A 20,977-nucleotide genomic window follows, 5' to 3' on the forward strand; every position below is an offset into this window, starting at 1 on the left:
ATCTGAGAGCTCCCCAAACACTCACTTCTACAGCTTCCTAGAACATCCCACAGTCAAGCAGGTGCGAAGGATACGAGGTATTATACTCAATCACCAAGCTCTCAACTAGCAGCGAACTTCTAGCCAACTTGCTTGATGCGGCACAATTTTTCCAGGGTATAACAAACTTGTTTTCCTATACCCCCAAAAATCGGATTTCTAAAGTAGCTAATCGGAAACAAGTGCGTTCCGATATATCTTCTTGTACCCTCCTAGCGGAATTAATTCCACTGAAGGGGCAGTTCCTATGTGTACGTCGGCACGTACACCCTGTCCTAACTGGACCTGTCCTATTACACTGCGCTTGGGTTGTGTCCGTCCCACACCCGTCCGCCTCAGTTCTTTTTCACACTGGGCGCTATTTACACCTAGGTCTTATGCTTATTTTTGAAATATTTCTGTACAGAAAATTTTTCCCAGGCCGGTAGCTTTTCACTAGATTCTTATGCAGGTATAAATCCCTTATAATAAGCTATAGGAATCTATTAAAATAATGCTTGAGTTGCTTGCTTATGAGAAAATGAACAAAAAGAAAACCTTATTTTCTTTTCTTAAATCACCGCTTCATTCGCAGTATATTACTATACTGTTTAAATAAAGCTAGTGGTTTAAATACTGTTCACTTCTTCCTATGTGTGCTGCGTGTGCAGTACCAATGAACAGCCACGTGTGTACGTGCGCTTGTTCACAGGCCGCCGATGAATCGGCCACCCACGTGTTCTATAGTGTATTTGCAAGGTTGCGCTCGGGTTTCGCTATACGCAGTAATTGCGCCTAAATGTGGAATAAATCCCTTAACTCTGTCCGAGAGTTACGTATCAAGATGCGAAATAAATCCCGCACTTAATTCCGTAAACCACGTACAAAGATGCGAAACTTTCCCGATGTGGGCACGTGCGCGCGCACCTTGCGTAATACACAATAGACGCTTTACGTTACTGCAAAAGGCCCAGGACTTGTCGCCACGTGGCGGAGTCCCTGTTTTTGCGGTAGCTAACAATAAACAATTATAGTTTTGCACAGAGGGGATCCTCTATGTACTATAATAAACACAGATTCCACGTGTGCGAACCTTATCGCACGTGGTACATATACTATAATAAACAAGCAGCCCAAGACACTATACCCCGTTAAACTACTTGTGGCAGGCAGAAGTACAGTTTACTAAACACTTAGGTATGATATGCTTTAAAACATGTGGCTTTCACTTATTGTACTCCGGGTTCAGCGCTAGCACTTCCCGAACCCCGCACCGCCGCGGACTCGGCCTATCCAGCAATGGAAACAAATAAATACTTCCACCCTTTTGCTGGTATAGGTCGAGTCGCACGCCTGGTACTGAGTTCCGGACTGTGAAACGACCGGGCGAGCACCCCAATTGTTAATGGTGATTAAAATATAACCAGAGTGACGATAAGTGAAAAGCGTTGGTTACGTAATAAGTCCGCAACCAACGTACCCTTTATACCTAACTGCGTGCGAACAAAACGTAGCGCAGCGCAGCGTACAGTCTATTGTATGTTATACACCAAGAACCGATACCTTAATAAGAGATCCTTTCGCAGGACTTTGTCTCCAATTGTGCGAATATACCTTAAAGGACAGAGTCCGCAATGTAAGGACAGAGTCCTTAATGTACCTTATCGCTATTATGCGAATAACTAGACACGACCACTGAATAGAAGTAAGGAGGTTAGAACTCCGTAAAAAGATTGTATTAAAGTCCCTAATGGACAAAAGGGGGTTACAGAAATAAGAATAAACAGGTATAACAAGTGATACAATACAATAACAATGAATACTAAACAAACTCTGCTAAGGGGAAAGAATACAAATACAAAACACAATCAGCCAACAATACTTTAAGAATAAATACCGTGAAAATGCAACCGTTTACCGTGGTCATCTAGTATGTGAAAAGCAGTCCGGTCAGAGCTCACTATCGTTCAGGAATGAGCGATAGTCCGGTAGGAAGGTCCAGGGAAAGTAGTTGTGCCGAAGAGACCCTGGCTGCTCTGGGTCGCCTATCTTATAGGGTCAGAAAGGGGAGGTCAAAGGCCATTCTCATTGGTCAGAGATCATATGTCCGGTCCACTGTGATTGGAGGTTAGACGCTGTACCTGGTCTGACCAGGTGCAGGGGAGTGAACTTTAAGAGTCCTTTGTTTGGTGGTTTCGGCGTCAGCAAGGATAAGAACCGGTTTGAGCTAGTTTCCTTTGTTAACTACTTACAACAGAAACTGTCTCTGGAATATGGATTTTGTCCATAACTATCGGGCCGTGTACATTGCGAAATATTCGCAATGACCGGAATACTTTGCATGATGAGCTGAACGGAACGGTACTAAACACGATACAATCAGGTGTGTGCAGGGCTAACTAAGCTATGTGTGGCGTTCTAAACCTTTTAACTATATATCATTTCGTGTAAGTGTGTTATTATGAATTTATGTGTGATAGTATGTCTACTCTTCTGGTCCACATTGTCACACATACTCGGGTATGGAAACTTTATTTGCGCAACTCTGCGAACCAAAATGGCGGCCATACTATCACAAAATGGCGTGTGTGTACCTAGGCTTCCACACTAGATATTCGTAGGCCCTATAGCAAATTTTTTTAAGGGCCCCCTATTTAGCAACTCCTGGTGATTAATGTATGCAAAACATATTACTTACACAGCAAAGATGGGCCCCCTTCAGCTCTGGGCCCCATAGCAGCTGCACCCCTTGCACCTATGGTAATTACTCCCTTGGTTGCATGGCGCCATCTTGATACATATATGGCGCCATCTTGTAACTGAGTTAGAGCACCACAGTGTGACAGACATGTTCCACTTAGCTTAGTGAGATTGCAATCCACGGCACTCCAAGCCACTTGTAACCTTCATACAGTTACCGGGTGGTGTCTCTATTCTCTGTATAAGCTCTGCTTCATAACGAGGGCCAGATGTACTAAGCTTGAAAAGTGATCAAATGGAGAGTGATAAACATCGAGCCAATCAGCTTCTTACTGCCATGTCACAGACTGTGTTTGAAAAATGACAGCTAGGTGCTGATTGGCTGGTGGTTTATCACATTCCATTTTATCACTTTTCAAGGTTTAGTACATCTTGATCCATGTCTTTTACATGCATAACTCTGTGCAAGGCTGTACATCCACACTACAGCTAAATAAACTACTCCACTGGTTAAGCACTGTGTTTTCTTGTAAGATCTGCTGGCGTGTACTATTGAGCTGCGGTACCACTGCTAGCAGTACAAACATTTCAACATACTTATGCCTTCCTTACTTGGCAAACACTTATCCTACACTTCCTTACTTGGCAATCATCTATTATACTCTGCCTTATTTGGCAAACACATATTCTACACTTCCTTACTTGCAGTGGCGCAGCTTTGTTTGGGGCCCCCCCGCCGTTAATGGGGGGGCGCCCCCCCCCTCCCCCCCCCATTGCCGCAGGCATACCTGTCCGCCGCGCGTCCCGGCTCCCCTCCTGGCTTCAATTAATTCTATGCAGACGGACCACGATAAAATGGCCGCCCCCATACCGCAGACAGTTTCAGAGAACAGTCTGCTTTATGGGGCGGCCATTTTATCGTGGTCCGTCTCCATAGCATTGATTGAAGCCAGGAGGGGAGCCGGGACGCGCGGACACTGGACAGGTAAGCCTGCGGGGGATGGGGGGCGGGGGGTTTACTATAGCACCGCAGCCCCCCCGGCGCCCCCATATGCACAGCGCCCCCCCGCGACCGCGGGGGCTGCGGTGCTATAGCTACGCCACTGCTTACTTGGCAATCTATTATACTGTACTCTTTCTTACTTGGCAATCTATTATACTCTTCCTTACATGGCAATCATCTATTATACTCTTATCTTGGCAATAAGTTAATTAGGTAAATTAGTGTACAGTATATTGTGACATGAGCTTCTGGCAGTTCTGCAAAATATATTTTTGGTGTGATTCAGACTTGACTGCTTTTGTGAGAATTTGCAGTGGACTCCAAGGAGTAAGCCACTGCCGAGACAGATAAACTCCCCTTGCTAAATTGCGAGAGAATTGTAAATGGATAGCTAATCTGTATTCATTCGCAAAACCTTAAGCAATTCCCGAACCATCAAAGAGTTTTTTCCATCTGTGCAATAGTGAGCAGGTCTGAGGCTTACACAAATCTGCGACTGAGGCAGGGTCATCGCTGACATCACAGACTCTCTTCAAAAACGTTTTGGCAGGCCTGCGTTTTTCAGACACACCCAGAAAACATCATGTTTCCACCATCAAATACTGGCTTCCTGTCAGTCAAAGTTGGCCACATTGTACTTATGATTCATAAGCATTTTCTGTTGCTATTCACCCTTGCGTATGTGTAATGCGATTTGCGATTATGTCCTGATTTGCAAATTCAAGTTTGAATCAGGCCATTTATCTGAACCAGTGTAAATGGTACAGGTGACTAAAGGAATTAGTAACCGACAGTAGCAGCAGTTACGTACAACACTATCTAGCAAAGAGGTAGAGTATTACTGGATTGTTAATTAAGGCATATCATTGGTAGCATTACAGTGCACAATACCATTCACTTGGCAGGATGTACTATGGGAAAAATGCGGTAAAACCCTTTTTTTCTACTAAGATCCGGCCACCGCGTCCTCACCTATGGGCTTCTTATTGCTGCCCGCCGCCGACCTCACTCTGAGTCCCGGCATACACCTCCGTCAAACTCCTCCTCCCCCTAGCAACACAGCCGGAGGTCCTTCCGACTGCAGGGAAAAGGAGGAGGTGCCGGGGACAGCTGCTTCCCATACAGGCCGGAGAACTTGAAGAGGGAGAGACCAGGTATGTGACGGAGACCCCCCACACACCACATCACAGGTATCGTGGAGGCCTCCGTCACCGCTTTGCAATGCTAGTCGCATATGTTAGTACATATGCCATAGCATGGCTGTGGTAGCGTGGCGAGGGGCGGCAATGTATTTTAATACATCCTGCCCTCAATATTAGATTGAATACTGGAACTACATCATATGAGGAGTTTGTGGTCTCTTTTTCTGGTTATGGTCAACTTTCACAAGGTTGGATTGGGCCATGAAGGGCCCACTGGGGAAATTCAGTGGTAGGGGCCCATGTTTATGGTTGTGATCATTCCACAGAGGGGGTGTGGCCAGACACCATATTGCTGGGCTTTTCATAAATATAGTCAATGCATTATAATGTGCCAGTTTAATAACAGCAAAGACTTTAGAAAATACAATATAGTACTGTGCAGTATAAGGTAACATATGTTTCTGAAATCTGATTCCCAGAGGAGGAGGTGGAAGCCCCAAGAAATTGAAACATATGGGACATATTACAAGACTGATCTTACCTGGCAACTTGAGATCCCATTATGACATCTCCTTCTTTCAATGAGCGCTTACTGTATGGTCTTAAGAGTAAAAAAACAGTTATACATATTTGTATTAAATCAGCAATAACATTGCAAGCAACAAAGGGCCCAGATTATATGAATTGCATAATTAATGTAATCAAAAGGGAGAAGGGCTGCAGATATGGACTAAAATATGTATTGACATATGAGACCAAATGTAATAGGGTGAGAATCAGAAAGTGAGCGATTTTGGGCGAGTGTTCCAATTTTTTGAAGCTGCAATCAATAACATAGCAAAATCAACCTTATTTTTTTTCTCAGTGTAAATGATTGCCACTTTAATAAAAAATGGGAAAACTCTCCCAAAATCTCTCACTTTCTGATTCCCCCACCCTATTAAATTTTGCCCACAGTTTATGGATCATTTATAGAGCATCTGTGGTGCTCATTTTGTCAAATTTCACATTTTATACACGCTTATGGCATCCATGTTATGTGTAATATCAAAGATTTAAAACCTCTGAAAAATGAAAGAGATAATCTGTTTTGTTAAATTACCTCATGTATGGGTCTACACTCCAAAATTCAGATTTCAGCAAGATCTCTAAAAAAAATTTTGGAGAACAAAAAAAAACAAAAAAAACCCATAAGCTTAAAATATAAATTATAAATAATTTGACTTTAGTCATGAAACAACATTAGTTAACACTGATATGCATGTGGTCAGTGGAAGAATGTTTCAAATAAAAAATGTAATGACTGATGCATCCACCCCAAGGTCTTAAAGAATGTTGTTAAACTGGCCCAGATGTATGGGTACTCTGTATGGGTTTCCTAGCACGGCGCCCAGATTTTCTAAGTATGCTAACGTAGTGAAATCGCATTGCATGCGCTTTTTGCATGCCATGCGATGCAATGCGATTTTCCTGTTCCCGCTCCCTGACATTCCCGCCCCCTGAAATCACTCTGAGGTGATATTCTGTCTTGACAAGAAGTGTACCTCAGAGCTCCCAGTGATTTTTAGTGATTTATCACAAATTTCTAGAGTTTATTGTGATGGCTGCATCCGCAATGAATTTCTTTACGCTGCCTCAGTCGAAGGAGGAGGCGATAGTGTTCTTCCAAGGGCACAACCTCCTTCCTGTGTCGCAGATGTGTGAAAATGGACACGCTATGAGAGAACCTGTGGCGCTGCCACGTTAAAGTCTGCAGATTGAAGGTGAGTGTGCGAGCGGCGCACTAGTTCCCGGGGTGCCGCTTGTCTTTCGTCACCATGGTCATTTATGCCTGGGCCCAGGAGATGACATCAATCCAGTTTTGTCAGGACGAGCTGGATATGTCCAAAAAGACTGCCTTCTTATACAACACATGGATGAGAGAGGCCTGCACGTGTGAGGGCCAGGGAAGATCATCAAGGTCGACAAAAGCATGTTTGTCCGCAGGAAATATAATGTTGGCCGTATGCTCCCACAGCAGTGGGTTTTTGGCGGTATCTGTTGTGAGACGGGCCAGTGTTCTCTGTGTATGGTGCCTCGGAGAGATGCTGCCACATTGATGGTGGCATTGTGGACAACATCGAGGCAGGCACCACTATTTATAGTGACTGTTGGAGGGGTTACACCACAGAGTAACTGGAACGTGCAGGGTATTTTCATGCCCAAGTTAACCATCGATACAATTTTGTCGATCCTTCAACAGGCGTGCATACGCAGAATATCGAGCGCATGTGGGGCGCATGCAAGTGGGGCAACAAGCGTCAGAGGGGTACGGCACGCCACATGTTGCAGCGGTACCTCCAAGAATATATTTGGAGGAAAACATTGGGTGTGGAGAACTCTTTTGAAAGAGTGCTCTTCGCACTGACCCTCCTTCCTAAAGAGGATAAATTATTATCTTTTTATTGTCAATTATTCCTGATTTATTAATGATTTAGTGTTTTAATCGATTAATTCTTATCTAATCATTATTGATAGTATCTTTTATCTTTTTTATCTTTATTGTTATTGAATCATTATTGTTATTATCTTTATCATTATTTTTCATATATTTAAGTAAAAAGTACAGTTCTTTGTTAACACATGTCGTCATTACTGTCTCAGATGTAAGATATGGCTGGTGTGAATGTGTTCCTAAAACACCCCCACTATCCACGCCAGCCCGAAGCGTGGCAAGCGGCGGCGGAACGCGTCCTCCGACCTTTTCATACCCCCACTATCCACGTCGGCGAGGAAATGATTTTATATAGTGTGGCGAGCGCAGGGGGGGGGGGGGGGGGGGGGCGGCACAGCCTCTCTCTTCTGCTCAACACATGTTGCTCAGTGCCATGTGTTGAGTAGGGAAGAGAGGCAACTTTACTTTCTCAGCCTGTTTTCTCTCTCTCCCTGGTCGGCCACCCGTACACAACCCACACCCCCTGCTAAATTGATTTTTTAAAGGGGCGTGGCCATGCCCCCTGTTGGTTGTGCCCTCCCTTTTTACTGGGTCCTGGTGGTGCTTTTGGCAGCCTTGCCTTTGCATACTTATGTTTGGAATGTCAGCAGTGAGAATTTCAGTGCCACTATCCTCACCAATGATGACATTCCGGCGTTGGTCTCCTTACGGTAGTCAGGATGCTAGAATCTGTATTGTAACTGCTGCTGCTGGCATACCACCTGCCGGGATGCAGAATACATTGCATAATAAGCAGAATAGCTGCTTATAATAATTGACTTGGTGTTAGGCAGCAGGGGAGGGTGGAGAGTTAGGTTTAGGCACTTAACAGGGGGGCGGAGGGTTAGACTGAAGCGAGAGTCACCCACATACTCTGTGGTTACTGCTGTTAGCACAGTAAATGTCTGTTCCAAAAATGGCCACCATTTTCTCTAGCATTCTTAACAATTGAGACATTTTCACCATATTCTATGTGGCAAGCCAGGCCCCATGTAATACTGTATGCAGCGCTCCGTGTGATTGCCTGGATTGCCTGGCCCTAGAAAGTGCCCTGGTAGTGGGCATAAAATATATATGGGGTGGGGGGTGCTGATGCTCTCTCTTGATTGGTGTGCCAAAATGTCTACTTAAGGCCCGGGAATTATCTTACCTCCATCTTTAAGTGGTGGCAACTCTTTCTCAATTAATTTGAAGTCCTCTGGTTTAGGAACACCTTCAAAATGTCTCACCATAGTCCATGATTCTGACACAACCATTTTGAGTCGCTGTATTATAAAGCTAGAAATGAAAAGCCAAAGGTATGAGATAAATTAAATACATAATTGCTTACCCTCACGGAATGGCAAGAAGGCTCCCGAAAATCAGTCCCCCTCTCTGCTCCCCCAACCCTCGGCTCCCCTGAAACAAATTCTGGAATTTGCAGCTCTTTGGGGAGGGGGCGGGACTAAAATGATGTGAATCGCGTCATTTTGCATCATGGGCTGGACTGGGCTGTAAAGCCACTGGCCATGCCGCCAGCTCCTCTGTCTCCGGGAATTGACGCTGTGCTCACTGATGATAAAGTCAACATTGTGCCGCATGTACAGATGATGGGGGGGGGGGGGGGAGTGTGCATCGCTAATGATATTATTTATACACAGTAGACAATATGCACAATATACTGATATATTGCTCAGTGTGTACCAAGTATTAGAGGCATTATTGATTCAATCATGAATTGGCTGTGTATGTTATAAGCACATCATACTAAACAACCATTAAAAATAATCCCTAAGGAGATATTTAGTCAGAGAATATATAACACTGCCTCTAATAAACAGATGCACTAGAATTACCAGCTTGTTTTTTGCAATTAGATCCAAAAATACAAACATACATTTACTGCAATTCCTAAGAAATTGTCTCTTTTATAGATATGCAGAATGTATGAATGTAGCAGAGACTTTTATCCTATAGTTTTACTGTACAATTTACAGTACCTGACAATGGAGCGATCCTGATTGCAGGGAAAGGTATTCTATTTGCTTTACTCTGAGCCCTTGCTTACAAGTGTGCAGGCTTTGCAATTGACCAAACCCCTTACTCAAGTGTTGTCCCCCCCCCCTCAGTCCTTTATGTACTACAAAAATCATAAAAATGTGGGGCGGAGTGCTAGAAAACGTACAGGGTGTGTTGATAGAATACAGCATAAATAGGGGTATAGCTGGTAGAAATAAAATGCATCAGTTCTTAAGTAGGTGTCAAAATTGTCAAGGAGACTAAAGATGAAGTAGAGAAAGGGAAGAACAGGACAGGAGCGCTGGTGAGGTAAAGAGGTAGGGTGAGTACGTGAGGAAGGAGGGCCCTGCTCATAAGAGTTAATAGACTAAAAGGAGGGGGGTGGACGAACGAAAAACAATAGGATAATTAGGAACATACATCGCCACCCCTTGCCACGCCCCCGCCGCGATGCCACTGCATTGCGGTGGCGATACCCTGTCTGCTGAAGACGGTGCGGACGGGCTTTGTAAATTTGAAAATGCTGTAAAACGGGGGTTTTACTGCATTTTAGGTTTAGTACACTGGGTCAGGGACTGATGTGAATGTTCAAATTTTCTCTGTAAAGCGCTGCGGAATATGTATGTATGTGCTATATAAAAACTGTTAATAAATAAAGTTAAGGTAGGTGATTCTTGACAGGATCTGTTTCAACCAGCAGCTGCTGTAATCCAAGATAGTCAGTCCCGGAGAGAATATGACAAAAATGAAAAGAAAATGGTAGCAGCACTAAAATATTAACGTAAAAATGGGATGGACTGATTTTACAATCATACATTTTTAATAAAAAAATAAAAGAACAAATACGTGATCAAAAAATAAAACCACATTTCCTTGAATATGTTCACAGTAAAATAGTGATATGAAGAATTCTTAGTTTATGGAAATGGACTGTTCGTTCCTAAATGTGCTCCAGTAAATAAATGAATAAGTGCCAAGTGGGGGATATTGAATTACCTTCCACCTTAGGTGTGATGAGATAATCCTGGTAACCTCCTGTTCTCAGTGGGAAAGCTGGTGTGCAGATTTGTTTGAAGACCAGTTCACCGTGAAGGGAAAGGATGAGCAAATGGCACAAGGCAGGGTGGCAGAGAATACATTCCAAAGGGTGATGTGTACTTTGTAGATGAAGACGTTTGGTGCTGGTTCAGAACCATCCAGAGTCCAAAATGTGGGCAGCAGGCCCCCTGACGCGTTTCAAATGGTTTTATCAAAGGTCCGACTTCCACTTTAATTTAAATTGTGGCATATTATCATCATGTAATGCACTAAGTAGTGTCGAGTAAATTATGGAAATCAGCTGTCTATCGCCAATTGAGGTCAATCATTTCTTAAGAGCTGAGTCCTGTATACATTCATAAAAGTTGTACAAGCATGTCCGAGTTGGAGATCTGAAAAATAAACATTAGGGATAGGAAAGTCTACTTGTAATTGTTGGAGTGTCTTAAATATACCATATTGGTACAATTGTCCAATTCTAATTACACCCCATTTATCTTATACCTTGCGTAACTGTAGCCTAGACAATTCCCCAAACTCTTTGTTGCCATCTAAGGGCGAATCCGGATCTCAACCCATCCCAGGAAGAATGGCAGCAGCACCCCTCCACAAAAGTATAGCCTGTTTCACTATTGGTAGCTTTAGCAAAGTTACATTGACACTCAATACTAAATGTTGAGGGGTAAATCTGGGAGGAGCCTCAGACATTAACAGGGATGGCAAAGTAGTGTCTGACCCATCAGCAACCCATTCAACTAAATGAGCCAGTGGAGCCGCTAGGTCAGGGGTCTTCAACCCATGGCCCGCGGGCCACGAGTGGCCCGCGGAGCTGATCTCAGTGGCCCCCTGCCCGCCGGCCCGCCATGCACAGGATTTTTTCTTTTTTAAGTAAAAGAAAATGCTGCCGAGGGAGGCAGTGTAATGGAGTCCCCTTGGGTGCCGCCTACCCGATTTCCATTGGCTGCAGGCAGGGCAGAGGAGTGGATCCAGCGCGGCTGAGGGAGGAGGAGGCACGTCTGGTCACGAGCTGGGAAGTTGGGACCCGGCGAAGCTGCGGGAGGAGGAGACGCAGCTGGCGGGAGCAGGGGACCCGGCACTGGAACTGCAGGAGGAGGAGGCACAGCTGGCGGAGGGGACCCGGCGAAACTGCAGGAGGAGGCATGGATGGTGGAAGCAGGTGACCCGTCAAAGCTGCAGGATGAGGAGGTACATCTGGCAGGGAGCAGGAGACCTGGCAAAGCTGCAGGCATTACTGGGGGCATTGTGTGTGGGGCATTACTGGGGGCATTGTGTGTGAGGGGCATTGTGTGTGAGGGGCACTGCTGGGGCATTGTGTGTGAGGGGCACTGCTAGGGCATTGTGTGTGAGGGGCACTGCTGGGGCATTGTGTGTGAGGGGCACTGCTGGGGCATTGTGTGTGATGGGCACTGCTGGGGCATTAGGTGAGGGCACTGCTGGGGCATTGTGTGTGAGGGGCACTGCTAGGGCATTGTGTGTGAGGGGCACTGCTGGGGCATTGTGTGTGAGGGGCACTGCTGGGGCATTGTGTGTGATGGGCACTGCTGGGGCATTAGGTGAGGGGCACTGCTGGGGCATCATATGTATAAGCAGGAGTACTGCTGGCATTATGGTCTGTGGCATAATGGGCATGTGTGGGGCATAATGTGCAATGGGCATAATTTTGTGTGGATTAATGTGTAATGGGCATCACGGTGCGGCATAATGTGTAATGGGCATTATGGTGTATGACATAATGTACAACAGGTATTACGGTGTGTGGCATAATGTCTAATGGACACTATGGTGTGATGCACAATGTGTAATGGGCATTACGGACAGTAACAGTGTATATTGATTTAAGTAGCCTTTCATTGTTTGGGTTTGATCTGTGAGGCATACTATTTCACTGTGTGGGCCTTCATGTTTATATGTCATTGTGCAGCCTTCAGTCAACTTAAGCGTGTGAGGACAATGACCATTCCTGCGGTAACCAATGTCTGGTGTCAGGTAATTGTTTTCCTGCTAGTTCACACTCGTTATAATTAGACCACGCCCCTTATAATTAGGTCACACCCGTTTTTGGGAGCGCGCCTAGGGCGCGTGCAATTTATTTAATATCACGTTATATATGGGGGGGCACATATTTTACTGTTTGCACTGGAACCCAAATTGGCTGCTGATAACTATTAGGGTGTGTGTGTGTGTGTGTGGGGTTATGTGCTGAGTATGGGCGGCTGTGCCAACTATCTATGAAGGACTGTGCTGACGTTATAGGGGAGCTGTGATTCTATGGAGCTGTCCGAAATTCCGTAGGCGATTTTAGTGGCCCTCGGGCTTCACTGGATTTTTTTAGGTGGCCCACGCTGTCTTAAAGGTTGAAGACCCCTGCGCTAGGTAGTACAGCCTAAACATGGGAAGAGCCAAGCCTCCAGAAGTGCGTGTCCATGTCAGCGTATTAAATTTAATCCATACTCTCCGACTAGACCAAATGATGGAAAAAAGAAAACCATCAATACTTTTAAAAACCTTGTGATGCACATACATAGGAGAATGATGCAGAGCATAAAGCAGCTTACGCTGAGCAATCATTTTGATGAGGTTGACCCTGCCAGTAATCGTGATTAGGAGTTTCCCCCACAGTTGCATCCCTTGTATTTTGCTGGAAATCTAAGTACACATGCACAAATCAGGATTGCCATCAGAAATTGTGGGACCTGGGACTGATAAAACAGGCATGAATGAAAGAAGGTTCTATACATTTTATTAAGAGTCACTCTATTTTTTAAACATACCACATATGTATTTAAAGAGCAATATATTTTTTTTATTTCCTATATTATATAAAATAATCATCAAATTCATAATAGTATTTTTTCTCTAAAATCTAATAGTATTTCATTGAACAAATTGAAAATATGATTTTATTTGACAATTTATTTATTTATTTATTAACAGTTTCTTATATAGCGCACACATATTCCGCTGCGCTTTACAGAGAATATATGAACATTCACATCAATCCCTGCCCCAGTGGAGCTTACAATCTATATTCCCTACAACATGTACACGCGCACACAGACATTCTAGGGTTAATTTTTGTTGGGAGCCAATTAGCCTACCAGTATATTTTTGGAATGTGGGAGGAAACCGGAGCACCCGGAGGAAACCCACGCAAGTACTGGGAGAATATAGAAACTCTGTACAGTTAGGCAGTAATGCTAACCATTACACCATCCGTTCAATTGTGTCAACTTTATTTGATCATTTAATAAATCTCTATCTGTAATTATTTACGTAATAACACTGGCAAATAGAACTACAAACTTAATAAATCTTTCAATTTTCAACAGTTTATCAAAAACCCAGTAATAAACTGCACAGAGGCCTCCCATAGCATCATAACATAGCAAAAACTGTCATTCATATATAGAGGTCAGATATATTCTGATTCCAGCAGCTGTGCGGGATGCCGGCTGAACTCGGACATTTTGCTTAAAGTGGCAAAAACATGCCTTGTAGATGATTGCCCCTTTAATACAAGTCTGAGTTCGTCTTGCATCCTGCACAGCCGCTGGACTAGGAGGCTATTAAATCTGGCCCATGCACTCTATTTTATTTTAATTAGCAATGACTCTAAACTAAATGCACTCATTAAAAAGTAAAGGCATGTAAGACATGTGTTTCCCCACCAGAGGGCGAACAAATGTAATAAAACAAGTCTTTCTGAGCTGCAAGTCATTTTAATGTCATGTAGTATTAGATGTATAAGATGGTTTTGCTCCTATATTTACTCCTTTATATAATTTGAAAAGTCTTCTTATTGACTGATGCAAAAGAATCCCTTCTTCATATTAATCTATGCATGTGAATCTGTTTAATTGGTTGTTGCCAATGAGACAGACCCCCAGCAGAGGACCAGAGTATTATCACAGAAGGACACTGGAAAGCAAGACCATGAGCATAGAGTACAGCTTAGTGTGGTGGTCAGCATACGAGGCAAGGGCGTAACTACCATAGGTGCAGGGGGTGCAGCTGCTATGGGGCCCAGAGTTTTGGGGGGCCCATCTTCCCTCTGTAAGTTAGATGTGCTATCTAAATGTATCAGTATTGACTGGTAAATAGGGGCCCTTACAAACTTTTGTTATGGGGCCTATGAACATCTAGTTACGCCCCTGATACCAGGCAGCACTGAACACCGGTCGCAACCAACCAGCATTTGTTGCCTGCTTATCTGCTCAACTGAGTGCTACATATTAAAGGACTACAGCTGGATAGAGTAATTGTAACTAAAGGCCAACCAGCATTTGTTCCCTGCTCACCTGAGTAACATATGTGTAAGGCACCTAATGCTATTGCTAGTTATAACAACTGTGTCTTAAAGACACCCAGCATTTGTTATCTGCTAACCTCAGTGATACATATCAAAGGGTCTCTTGCTAAAGCTGAATAAAGTGACTTGGATTTAAAGGGAACTAGCATTTGTTACCTGCTCACCTGATTGCTATATGTGAAAGGGGCCTATTGCTATTGCTGATTATATGAATTGTGTCTTAAAGCCAACCAGCATGTTACCTGCTAACCTGAGTACTAGATAAGAAAGGGTCTATTACCAAAGATGGATAAATGGACTGTGACTTAAAGCCAACCAGCATTTTTTACCTGCTTATCTGCTCACCTGAGTGCTATATGTGAAATGAGCCTAGTGTTATTGCTGGTTGAAAGAACTGTGGGCCTGATTCAAATCTCAGCACTGCTGTGTGACATTGATCAGGTAGCCGTTGCCCAGGCAGAGTGAAGTCCCGTTCCGTGCAAGTCTACGCTTGACTTGCGAATGGATTGCTGATCTGCAAATCCATTTGTAACTCACTTACTCAAATGATTTTCCCAGTCTGTGCAAGTGTGTGGAACTCTGACTGAACAACACTCACAACTTTGCGACAGAGACAGACTGATCGAGGCCGGAGCTGACACCACACACCCTCCCTGAAACACCTTTGAGTGAGGAAATAGTCAAAAATAGACCTAAATAGTAACATATCTCCTGGCCCGGACGAAATACACCCTAGGAAACTAAAATAATTGAGTTCTGTCTTAGCACTAACGTTATATCTGATATTCAATGAATCAATAAACTCTGGGATGGTACCAAGGGACTGGCGTATAGCTTACATTGTACCAATATGGTAAAAAGGTTAACCCTGAAAATTATAGACCAGTCAGCCTTACATTCATTATGGGGGAAGTTTTTAAGAAGGCATAATAAGATATAGTATCCAAAATTTCAAATAGATCATGCCAGACTCATTTGTTTAGCTTCAATGAAGAAGTCAGTAGGGGGTGGACTTAGGGAAATCTGTTAATGTAATACTTCTTGATTTCATTAAGCTTTTGACATGGTGCCTCATAAAAGGTTATTAATAAAACTAGGTAACTTTGGGGTAGGAGATAAAATTTGTAATTGGATTAAAAACTGGTTGCACAATCAGGAAGAGAGAGTGGTGGTAAATGGCATACATTCCAGCTGGGGTAAGGTCCAAAGTAGGGCCTGCACGGTTCAATATTGGGACCCACCTTGTTTAATGTATTAATGATATAGGTAGTGACATAGAGAGTAAGTTTGCAATATTTGCTGATGACACCAAATGGAGTAAGGAAATGAACTCAGGGGAGGATGTGGATAAACTACAAAGTGACTTACAGTAGTTAAATTGGAAAGGTGGGAGAAAAGGTGGAAACTGTGGTTTAACATTGAAAAATGTAAAGTAATTCATTATGGGAACACAAATGAACAAGCTACTTCTATGCTAAATTGAGTTAATAAAGGGAATTCTGCAGTGGAGAAGGACTTAGGGGGTCATCATACATGACAAATTGGGTAATAGTTCACACTGCTCAAGTGCAGCAGCAAAAACAAACAGGACAGGATGCATTAAAAAGGGGAATGGATTCAAGGGATACCAATGTGACAGTGCCCCTTTAAAAGGCATTGGTGAGACCACACTTATTGTACTCAGTTCATGGCAACAAATTAATTCCTTCAATTCACTAATATTAGGTGAATTGGCACTAGGTTCTGGGAACCTACCTGTGCACACACACCCCATTTGAACCATTACATCCTTAGTGACTTGAAGGACCTTTTGTACTGTATATTTTGAGGAACCAACATTGGTGGATATTGGAAAACCAACTCATAAATTATACATTGGATATACAGATGGAGCCCTTCTCAGCCAGTGACAGGGCTCGACAGATTGCTCCCGCTGGCAAGATGGCACTCCATCTGACTGGGACACACGTCACTATGCGGTGGGTGATGTGAACCCTGTCCATCTCCGCTTCAAGGAGACAGGCAGAGTTATGGGGGGGGAGCGGGGAGGTGGCGGACAGCTTGGGGGACTGGCGGTGAGGTGGCGGGGACCTGGGGGGGTGCTCCATTAGAAGGGGATGCGCGCGCATCCCATTCCGGGGGCTGGTAGTTGGCGATCCAATCGCCTGCCCCTGCAAGAATGAAGGGCGCTCCATCTGTATATGCATTGGATCAACATTCCTGTTGTGAGGAACTACATCCCTGACACCAGAAAGTGTGGTCATCCAATCAAACCATTGTATTTCTTCCCCTAATGAAGTCATCGCGAATTTCAATGCGTTGGAATAACAATGTTGAACTGATGATTGTAATGTCAACATTCTAAAGGATTCCATACTGATGATTCATTGAATTGTGCTGAAATCTGTATGCACAATGGCGCTTAAGGTGCCCACACACGCACCGATCCCGGCGGTGCGATGCTATACGATGGGGTGAGCGCTCCCGCGGCACCCCATCGCACAGTACAAAAAGTATGTGCTGCACATACTTTTTGTACTAGCTTTTTCTAGCATAGCATCGCATCGTATGCACATCGTATGCATAAGGCATACGATGCGATGCTATGTGTGCTAGTTAAGCCCACAACGCACGCCGGGATCGGTGCGTGTGTGGGCACCTTTATTTAAATCTGATCGCAGTACAAATTTGTTCTCAAACTGGGCAAAACCATGTGCACTGCAGGTGGGGCAGATGTAACATGTGTAGAGAGAGTTGGAGTTGGGTGTTATTTTGTTTCTGTGCAGGGTAAATACTGGCTGCTTTATTTTTTCACTGCAATTTAGATTTCAGTTTCAAAACACCCCACCCAAATCTAACTCTCTTGGCACAGGTTGCATCTGCCCCACCTGCAGTGCACATGGTTTTGCCCATTTTGAGAACAAATTTGTACTGCGATCAGATCTGAATAAGGGTCAATGTCATGCCTTTAGGGTATTTTTAATTATTATTATTATTTTTTTATATTTTGAATCTAGTGCCCTCTGAGCTTTATCTTTCTCTTTAATTTCTAAACATTGGATCCTGTCTAACAGGGAATCCTTTCAGAGGTGCTGCTCATATTGTGTGAAAGTGCGCATTGGGACCTTCTCTACATTTTTAAATATACACAGTATATATATATCTATATATAGATATATATACCTATATATAGATATATATCAATATCTATATATATATAGATATATATATATATCTATATATATATAGATATATATATATAGATAGATAGATAGATAGATAGATAGATAGATAGATAGATAGAGATATATTTCCGATTAGCAGGCACTCTCATACAAAGCAATTTTGTGCCGGGGTGCCCTGTCTGGGTAAACAACATACAACAAACCCACGTGGGACCGGCACTCGGCGGACTTGAAATCAATTGCTCATACCCATGCTGGCTTTTGCAACGTTTGTACGCTGCCTGAGGAAGAACTTAATTAAAGAGTTTGAAACGTTGCAAAAGCCAGTATGGGTATGAGCAATTGATTTCAAGTCCGCCGAGTGCCGGTCCCACGTGCGTTTGTTTTATATATATATATATATATATATATATATATATATATATAAAAAACAAACCCATATATATATATATATATATATATATAATGCTGTTGCAATATTTGAATAAAAAGCAATAGCTGAAACCACTTGTGCCACCGGGAGTCCCAGTAGCATTGCAATCGCCTGGACCAAAAATCAGGGTGACAGCCTGGTGTACCGGTTGTCCGTTAACTGCTGGGAACAGAATCCCCAGCGGTCGGTTGGATGTGGCACATGTGGGTTGCCTACCCTCCCGGAATGGCCGGGAGGGTCCCGGAAATCGGGTCCCCCTCCCGGTCCCCCGGAAAGGGTGGCAATCCTCCCGCATATCCCCCCCAGCTACTGCGATGTGTCCCTTGGCAGGGGGGTCCGCAGGTAAAATGCCGCGATCGCGGCATTTTAGCCCCGCCCCCCGCAGTGCAATGACTGAAATACCGGCATTGCACGGCGGGGGGCGGGGCTAAAATGCCGTGATGCTGTAGACATGCCCCCAACAGGGCATCATCTGTGTGGCCACGCCCCCGGACCGCCTCTTTTTCCAGTCCAGGAACTGGCCGCGCCCCCCTGCCTGACAGAGCTGGCTGCCCTCAAAAGTCGGCAACTATGGTCTAGACTCATTTCTAAATTGCTGTTTTAAAAAAAAAAAACTGCCCAGTATTTTTGGGATACATGCAAGGAAACCAGTATTGACCACACTTGCAATAAATAAAAGCCCATTGCAAGGTGCTGTGGCATTTTGGGGTAAAAGTAAAAGGTTCTGAGTTACCAGAGGTGGTGTCAATTATTTACAAGGCAAAACCAAGTTAGTTCTGTTAGTGGTGTAATTCAAACAAGTAGCCAAGGTTGGATTATATCTAGGCACTTCAAAATTCTCTGGCAATGATTGAGTATCAGCTTTTAGTACACAAATGTATGCACTGATCTTTCATCTTAAAATATTATGGTTTACATTAAGTAACTTTGTATACCTGTCACTTTCTTGAGAATTTTACAGTTGTACTACCTATAGAACTGTGCTCATTAGCTGCTTTCTGCCACTGAAGGTCACCAGCTCCAATGTGCCTCAGTTCTGCTCACAATCTCTCCTGAACTCTTGAAGTCATGCTCCAAAGCCTAATGCTGCAGAATCTTTGTCATGTACATATTTTATGTGATTATATATAATTTGTTCATGCCATGTTATGACCCCCTAAAAATGTATCATGCTGTGTACTATGCTCTATAAATATCAATATAGTTCTACTTTATCCTTTTGTGATACCTGTATTTTAATTAGGGCTGCATGCATTTTTACATACAGCCACTAGATGGAGCTCAAACTGAATGGTTAGAGTGCAAAGATGATTCCTTGAAAGTAAATTGATTTTCCAGCTGAGCACATCCAACTTTCCCCTCCATACCATCCAATTGCCAGTCCTAAGGGAGAAATTACAGCAGCAACAGCAAGAACAGTATCACATCTGGCTGTGTATCGCAGGCACAGCATCATTACTAAAGAGCTCCCGTGAGACCATAAAAGTAAATACCTAGAACTGGGATGTAATAATCTGCTCTACTATGAGAGGCTTCAAATCATTTCTGTTTCTTTTGCATCTCATTGGGAGATTAATGGTAGGTGCATATATTATACCGCTAGTGTACTTTATTTGCAGCAAATGGATTCAAAAATTTAAATACACACTCGAATATACAAACCAACAACTTGTTGAATAAGATTAAAAAAAAAAAATAATAGAAAAAAAATAACAGAGTTATGCTTTTAGAATGTTTTACAATGTTTGTATATATGAAACTTATCTAATTGTGTAGGATACTTTGTTTATGCTTACCACAGTTCTATCTCCAATACATATTTACAGCTTTGGAAGTTCACGTCTGCTCAACATCCAGATATAGCTGACTACCATTTTGCTGACAAATAACCCAAAATAGCCTCATTTAATGCAAAATGTTCCAGTTTGTCTTGAACTTGCTGTCAGGAAAAACACTCATTATTGCAACAAATAATCCTATAATACACCAAGGGGATCACCGCAGTCTGCTAGATCTGCAAATATTGGATTTTTGATTCAATTTCAAAGCAGAATTTATCTGCATTTAAAAGAGAAAAAACTCTTCTTTATTTTGAATTAAAATACATTTTTTGTTATCACTTTAGATCTTTATCTTTGAAATAACTGATGGATGGCATGACTTGGACAACACGGAATATGACTGCTGGCCTCTGGAGAAGCCTGATGAAGGGAATATGTTAGACTGTGGAGGTAAGACTTGAGTACTGTACATAAGTAGGTGGAAGCTGCAGATTTGTGTAATTACTCATACTATGCACAAACGCCTTCCTGAACAGATGATTTACCCTTCATAGAAGACTGGTGTGAGCAGAAATACAATATTTTTGTGGTTACCCTACAATAAGAGCATTTCTGGAGCAAAATCTCCAAGTAGTTAGCTACTGTATTCAGAAGTTTAGACCCACTTCCCAATAGTTCATGCAAGTTGTGCCTACTGTACTTCTGTTGGATTGTGCGCTTTGTTGAGAGAAACAATCCAATATTGTGTAAAGTCCTGACTACCTCAACACCATTGCCATTTCATTTATTGAATCTTTTTTCTTTTAAAAGTTCTGCTTGTTGTAGTCTGTTTTATTTACTATACAGTATAGTCTTATCAGGACATTATGGTTGATT

General features: G+C 43.2%; 2 protein-coding genes across 2 annotated transcripts in view; one reads left to right on the top strand and one right to left on the bottom strand.

Annotated features, from left to right (window-relative positions):
• LOC146028458 (prostaglandin reductase 1-like) overlaps positions 1-9,432 on the bottom strand; it is a 30,089-nt gene extending 20,657 nt beyond the window's left edge. Inside the window, exons 1-4 of the mRNA XM_083158311.1 lie at positions 9,316-9,432; positions 8,487-8,614; positions 5,966-6,011; positions 5,405-5,464 (exon numbers count right to left, since the gene is read on the bottom strand). Of these exons, the coding sequence (XP_083014437.1) occupies positions 5,405-5,464; positions 5,966-6,011; positions 8,487-8,592 (212 nt within the window). The 5' untranslated portion in view covers positions 8,593-8,614; positions 9,316-9,432. The remainder of the gene's footprint in view (positions 1-5,404; positions 5,465-5,965; positions 6,012-8,486; positions 8,615-9,315) is intronic.
• A 10,291-nt stretch (positions 9,433-19,723) lies between these two features.
• The window catches only part of LOC146075184 (atrial natriuretic peptide receptor 2-like), a 130,734-nt gene continuing 129,480 nt past the window's right edge, over positions 19,724-20,977 (top strand). The window contains exons 1-2 of the mRNA XM_083184159.1: positions 19,724-19,898; positions 20,446-20,551. Coding sequence (XP_083040285.1) covers positions 19,845-19,898; positions 20,446-20,551 — 160 coding nt within the window. The 5' untranslated portion in view covers positions 19,724-19,844. The remainder of the gene's footprint in view (positions 19,899-20,445; positions 20,552-20,977) is intronic.

Source organism: Crinia signifera, chromosome 1, assembly GCF_055691185.1.
Source record: "Crinia signifera chromosome 1, ASM5569118v1, whole genome shotgun sequence".
Taxonomy (NCBI): domain Eukaryota; kingdom Metazoa; phylum Chordata; class Amphibia; order Anura; family Myobatrachidae; genus Crinia; species Crinia signifera.